This window comes from Camellia sinensis, chromosome 5, assembly GCF_055761805.1.
Source record: "Camellia sinensis isolate YWXY chromosome 5, ASM5576180v1, whole genome shotgun sequence".
Taxonomy (NCBI): domain Eukaryota; kingdom Viridiplantae; phylum Streptophyta; class Magnoliopsida; order Ericales; family Theaceae; genus Camellia; species Camellia sinensis.
In genome coordinates, this window is record NC_138965.1 from 141,227,983 (window position 1) to 141,234,867 (window position 6,885).

Genomic DNA, 6,885 nt, shown 5'->3' on the forward strand with positions numbered 1-6,885 from the left:
GCATGTTCTAAGGTTGGAAGTGGATGACGATGGAGAAGAGAAGCTCGAACAGGTTCAAAATCATCCCGAAGGGCCATCAGAAAGGATATCAAGCGTTGTTCATCTCAATATGTAGAGAACTGACTAGCATCTTCCTTGCAGTTCCATTTAGGTTCAGACAAAGACAGTTAATCCCAAACAGCATACATCTGGGACAGAAAAACATTGATAGATTGACCGGACTCTTGTCGCATGTGATGCAGTTGGCTAAGAAGTTGATATTGGTGAGCAAGAGCAGTGGTGCTATAACGAGTCTTTAGAAAATCCCAGATTTCCTTTGCTGTGTCAAAGCGCCTAAATTGAAGATTAATGGAGACAATGGAAGTATTACGGCACCATGTGATGACTTGATGGTTTTTACTATCCCAATCATCAAGTCGTTCTTCATATTTAAAGGCAAGTTCATTAGTATTTTTGACAGGTTTGACAGTGTCACCAGTAACAAGACGCCACAACTTCTTCCCTTTGAGAAAACTAAACATGGCTTGAGCCCAAATGGTGTAATTAGAACCATCAAGAATGATGGAAATTGGTTGGGCCATATCAGAACGATCCATAGAAAGCAATAAAAAAGAAATAACAAGGTGAGAAGAATGGAGACGTGGTGTTGCTAAACTGGGTGTAGGGGATGGAGCAATATTTGTGGACTGCCGGAATTAAGAGGATCAAGGATTTTGACTCTAAGCTCTGATACCATGTTAGAATAGTAGAGAGAGAAAATAATATGTATTGTATTGAATTAATGATTTTACAATACAAAACTATGGGTATATATATAGGACTATGTAGGAGTGTTGTACAAAGGAAAGGGAAAGAATAAGGTAGGGAGAGAATAAGGTAAGTAAAGAATAAGGTAGGGAAAGAAAAAGGCAAGATTTGAACATACCTAATAGGGAGGAGCCTATAATCTAAATATGGAATACAATACAAAGAATAATATATACATATATAATATGTTAATTATATATTATATATGTATATATTAACAGTCTACACTTGCGATTGCTACAATGGAGTCGTTTTTTTCATCTGGTACTGCAGTTCCTTAAAATCTTGATCTTTGATCTTGAATATTGGATTGCTTGTTACAATGAAGTTGGATAACACTAATTTCATAGTTTGGAAGGATCACATGTGGAACATAGACCCTTAACTGGTAGAGAGTCATAAACCCTTTCCAAACACAGAAAGTGAATTTTTTTTTTTAGCATATATAAGCATTGCCAAATAAAGCACCATGCACATACCCTTTAACTATAAAATCACATTCCCAAACTATAATGATATAAAATCCAATTTCAACATCCACATTCTATTTGACACTATCTTTCTTCAATTTGGGACTATCATCCAGTGTTCTAACATAAAAAACATATACAAAATTCATCAGAACACTGTAATGGCAACTGCGATTCCGACGCAACAAGTTCAGGAGGCAACGATGCATCCTATGATGCCGATACTGACAGTGCTGGCAACGGTGAAGGGAGGTTTGTGAATGCGTCATTGTATGTGGGAGATCTCCTCCGCCGATAGTGGTGGTAGAGGAGGAGAGAATATCGGCGGAGAGAAATTGTTGTGGATAAATTTGAAACCCTAGAGGGATGAGGAAAGGAGAGAGAGGAGAGAGAATGAGCAAGTGGGTGTGATATATGAGCGTGGATGAGAGATCTTAAGATATAAACAATAGTGTAGACTTCTCCCATAATTAAAAGTTAAAAAAAAATGCTAGACTAAATATCCCAAAAAAGAGAGGGAAAAAAAAAAAGAAGAAAAAGTATGCACTCATTTTCTCATAAGATTCGTAAAAAAAATTGACAAACATTATCAATTTAATATAATTACATAATATTTTTTTTTTCTTTTTAATAAAAGGTTAGTGAATCAAAATGAAGCGAATTGTGTGAAAAAACAAAGACAAACAAATTTATATATATTAACATAAAATATATGACAATTCAAATTTTTGTTCATATAATTGACTAATTATTGAAAAAATTATAATTAATTATTATATAAATTAAAATTTTATTTTTTAAAAAACAATTAAATTTATAAAATTTAATATATTTTTAAAATTCAATGCAGGGTGATTCTAATTTACCCAAAAAAATGAAATAAAAAAATTGTGTGATAGATAAAGTACCAACAGTAATACAACGGATCAAGACATAGAAATTTAAAATTATTCAAAATTTCATATTAAGATTTCGATTCATAAGCACTAATTCAATTTTCACCCAGCATAAGTATGGTCCATTGTATTTTTAGTACCAAATGCCAACAATCACTCCACATTTACGTGGTCAAAATATCAAACGTGTTTGCTTCTCATTTTAATGTTCCAGAGTAACAAGCGCGGCCTATAAATACCAGCACACTAACGGTTTTCACTTTTCTTTCGCGCCTACTTTCCCCCATTTTCCCGCACCACGCACCGAAGAAAAACAGAGAGAGAGAGAGAGAAATCAAAGATGGCAATGGAGGTAGTTCCAGTGACAAGCCCTGACATTCATAAGAAGAACAGAATTCAAGTCTCCAACACCAAGAAACCCCTCTTCTTCTATGTCAATCTCGCCAAGGTAAACCCCTACACCCCCTCTCTCTCTGAATATCTTTCTCTGCTTATGTTTGGATCTTATTGATTTAGAAAGAACACGATGGTGGGAAGTGGTTGATTGTGAAGTGAAATCGAGGAAAAAGAAAAAGGAAATTTGTTTTTATTTTCTTGCATGTTTGATTAGGATAAATTTTATACAAAAATGATTGAAAATTCTAGGATTTAGTTTGGAAAGCAGGAAAGTTGACCGGATTGACGGGATAGACGTGTTTTGAAACGTGAGTGTGGAATCAATTTTTGAAAGCTCAAACCAAGCATTACACTCAAAACCAGGGGTGAAATCAACTTTTCAAAGTCTTACCAAACACAGCCTTATGTTTTATATAATTGTCCTATTTTTTTTTTATCTGGGTGACTGGGTAATACTCCCCATTTTTATCATTAAAACAAAATTAAGTGTTTTCACATTACTAACACATGTGTGGCCTATTGTTTTTGTGTCTAATAATAAGAAAATCAAGTAAGCAATTGGTTTTCATATGATATGTTTCTAATTTAAACAAAGTGGATGGAACCATGTGCAAATTTGGAAAGTGTGGCAATTGTTCCCCAATTTGACAAGAAAAAAAAAATCTTAAAATTTTTTTGAAAATTTGAAATCTATGTATTTAAGTGAGTTGTATGGAAAATTTTACTTTCCAACACTTTCTAGGACTGTCTTGCTATACCAAAAAAAAAAAATTAAACTTTAGGGTTGGGTTTTCTATTTCAATGTAGAATTATGTCATCTCTATATTGATTTGGATTTGGTTAATTCATTGATCTTTCTCTGTCACACTTTACTTGGTCTAATTTTACTTTGATAAGATTTAGCTTGGCTTTTTGTCCTTTTGATTTACAAGTTATTTGTGATTCTCTGTTTCAGCATTATCCGAATCTTTCTTACAATTAATTGGTGGTTTTTGTGTTTCAATTCAATTTTGAGAGGCGGAGATATGCATATCAATTATGTAAACTGGAGACTTGAACTTCTTTTGTTTCTTGTATGGAGAAATTTCTATTTGATTGTTGAGAAAATCGAGGAAATGAAAAGAAATGAGAACTAATAATTTCTACTCTCCATTTTTGTCACATGAGAAATTCAAAAGAAAAATGCATAATTATTATTTTTCATTGTCTTATTGACCTCCCTTGCAATAATTTTTATTTTGCTTATTCATTTGTTTTAGTTGCATGATGTTATAATGCTATTATTTGAAAATGTATTCCATTTCCAACATATACAACCGAAAGTTTTACTAAGAAGGTAATATTGTGATGTTTTTTTCCCATGAGAATGAAATTTCAGCCTATTCCATTTTTTTTTATTTAACTCTTGGTTTCGTGAGTTTAGGCTACACAACCAATGCCGACATATCGAGGTTCATGATCGGCCCCATGTTTTCAAATGACTTCCCCTCTTCGCTAGCTAACAAAAAATGAATAAATAATTAGAGAAAAGTTAGGGATCATGAAAATTTTTTCATGAAAATGATCGTGAAAGAGTTATGATCCTTGGATTACCTTGATTAGTGTGTGGTGCTTTATTTTAAGTGTAATTCAAGGGTCACAAAATTTTCATGATTATTTTCATGAAAGGTTTTTCATGATACCTAGCATTGCTAAAATAATTAATTACATAAAAAAAGAGGGGGGGGGGAGATCTGGTTTTAAGGCTTGCTCGTTCTGAGTCCAATGCAATTACTTGACTCTAGTTGAGTTTCTTTCTTTGGAACAAAAATGAAATGAAAAAGAAAATCTTAAAGCTTCATTTTTTCAAGTCTATAATTTTTTTTCACATTTACTAATTTAATGTCTTTTTGATGAAGAGGTACATACAGCAGCACAATGAGGTTGAGCTTTCTGCTCTGGGCATGGGTACTTTTCCTGGAACTTCTCTTATATGTTCCTTTTCCTTTCACCTTTGCACGAGTAAGAAACCGATGGATTTTCAAGGGTCATCCTCATTCCATACATGAGTTATTTCAAATTTCTCATGTCTTTTTTTTGTGAATTAGCATCTCAAGTTCATTTGATGGGCATAAAAACAAATGGTAGCAAGAAAAAAAAAAAAAAAAAAAATTTACTTCACTTTTTCCGTGAAGACATGCATCCAAAGGAGCTCGTGTTGACACCATATGACTGCTTTGGTGCCCTTTTCTTCTTTCTTTTGTTTGTGTCCTGTCCGTTGACTTTCTAGCTCATATATATCTTTTGATCCCATTGAAAAACTAAAGTACAAATGGTTTTCACACCTTGTTGGCATTTGGACTCAAATTGTTAAAGGTGTGTTTGGATCAAGGTTTTGAGTAGATATCCGTGAAGGGAATGGAAAAAACAAGGCAAAAGTAAATGAAATACAAGCTTAATTTTGAGCACAAATTCCTCCTCAAACTCTTGATCCCAACACAGCCTAAAGGTTCCATTAATTCTGCTATCCTTCACTTCATCTTTTGGTAATTGAACATGCTTGTTGACTGTCTTCACATTTGTAATTATGTCACAGCAATCACTACAGTTGTCACAATTTCTGAGATTCTGAAGAATAATGGTCTGGCTATTGAAAAGAGTAAGAATCTTTGCCCTTTTAATGTTTACCTATGAAGCATGGACATGGACACGGGTATGGGACATTATGATTTTTAGAAAATTAGAATATAGACACAATGAGAATGTGATAGAAAGGTTTTTTTTTTAATATATTTTTTTTTACCTTTTTTCTTATTTTATCTACAAACAACCAAAAATAATAAAAATCTTGCACTAATTTAACATGAAAAAGCTATCCAATCTATAATTTAAACATCATTCAATATAGAAAGTACTATTTAAATGAAGATTGAACATATAGAGGAAAGTTTTTGTTTTTGTTTTTATGTTTCTTCAACTTTTACCCTCTTGTTTTCAAATACAAATACTTTGACCACCAAACCAACTTTCTAAAATTAATAATAAAATACAAACGTGTCATTTAGCATGTCTAGATAGACACGTGTCCTTGACGTGTCTCCCAATGTGTCTCATGAAAAATATAATCAAAAATTTTGACATGGCATGTGACATGTCCGACATGTGTCCCGGCGTGTCCTAGGCATTTAAGTGCCCAACATGTTCTGGACACTGTTACGGTGACTAAAATGGAGTGTTCATGCCTCGTTAATGCATATCAACATCATCTATTATGCACGATGGATATTTTGTTTCTTTGTGGGAAACAGAGAGAACTGATAATTTTATGCTCTTATTATTGCTAATAATCATCTTAATGCCAATTATGTTTTGGGATGAAACAGAAGTTTTGACATCTACTGTTGGCATGAAAGATGAATCCAAGGGCCGACTTGTTCAGAAGGCCAGGGTGAGTGTTATGTGGTAATATATTTATTAATATCCAGTTCAAAATAAATCATCTAACTGAGACAACCATTGATATAGCATCTACATTTTCTTTTTCCATGTCCAGATTGAGATTTTGCTTGGGAAGACTGAAAATTTCGACACTCTGATGACCATTTCGACTCGGACACCAGAGACGGTTGCTAAAGATAATGAACAGGATGAAAGCGAACACTAGCATCATATTATGTTCCATTTTTTGTAGTTTTACATTTCCATTTTTTATTACACTAGTTTAGATATAAGAGAGAGAGATATCAAGGTACTTCTCTAGTTAAGATTGCTTCTGATACGTGGTTGATAAGAGAACAAAACATGAAATATGTTGTTGTTAGCTTTTCTCTAGTTCATTTTCCTTTCTTAATTGTAATTTTTCTTGCTGTTTTCTTTCAAACTTTCGTTTTTTCCCTGTTGTAATGGCACAATATATGACAGTGACAATGACTGTAGAAGCAGGAAATAAATATTTACAGATCATTTTTTGCTTTGCAGAGTATGTGCTAGATTATTGAACAGTGTACTAACCATGAAAAATAGATTGAACAGTTGAAGACTGTTTTCTCTACTAGTTTTCATAGTCTTGATGGTTTTCTGTTTTGTACTCAAAAGGAGTATAAGATTTATCAGAAAAAGAAAAAGAGAACCAATTAAATTGTGTTTTGACTCTAATGGACTATTTGAGAACCCATTGGAGATAATATTAGAAAACAAAAAATATATATTCCGTGTAATGCACACTGAAGATTTTTCCATATACTAGTTGGGGTCTTATCACTGAAGGTAGAATTTAAATTTTTATTAATACAATCAAAGTATGTGTATAAAAAATCCTGAATTAATTTGAATACATT

General features: G+C 32.8%; 1 protein-coding gene across 1 annotated transcript; it reads left to right on the top strand.

The window, feature by feature from the left end:
* The first annotated feature begins 2,432 nt into the window (after positions 1-2,432).
* Positions 2,433-6,518, top strand: LOC114289956 (uncharacterized protein At2g34160). Its single transcript, XM_028233803.2, has 5 exons — positions 2,433-2,621; positions 4,468-4,516; positions 5,145-5,207; positions 5,932-5,996; positions 6,102-6,518. The coding sequence occupies exons 1-5, from the start codon at positions 2,514-2,516 to the stop codon at positions 6,210-6,212; spliced, it is 396 nt and encodes a 131-aa protein (XP_028089604.2). The 5' UTR covers positions 2,433-2,513; the 3' UTR covers positions 6,213-6,518.
* Positions 6,519-6,885: the final 367 nt, after the last annotated feature.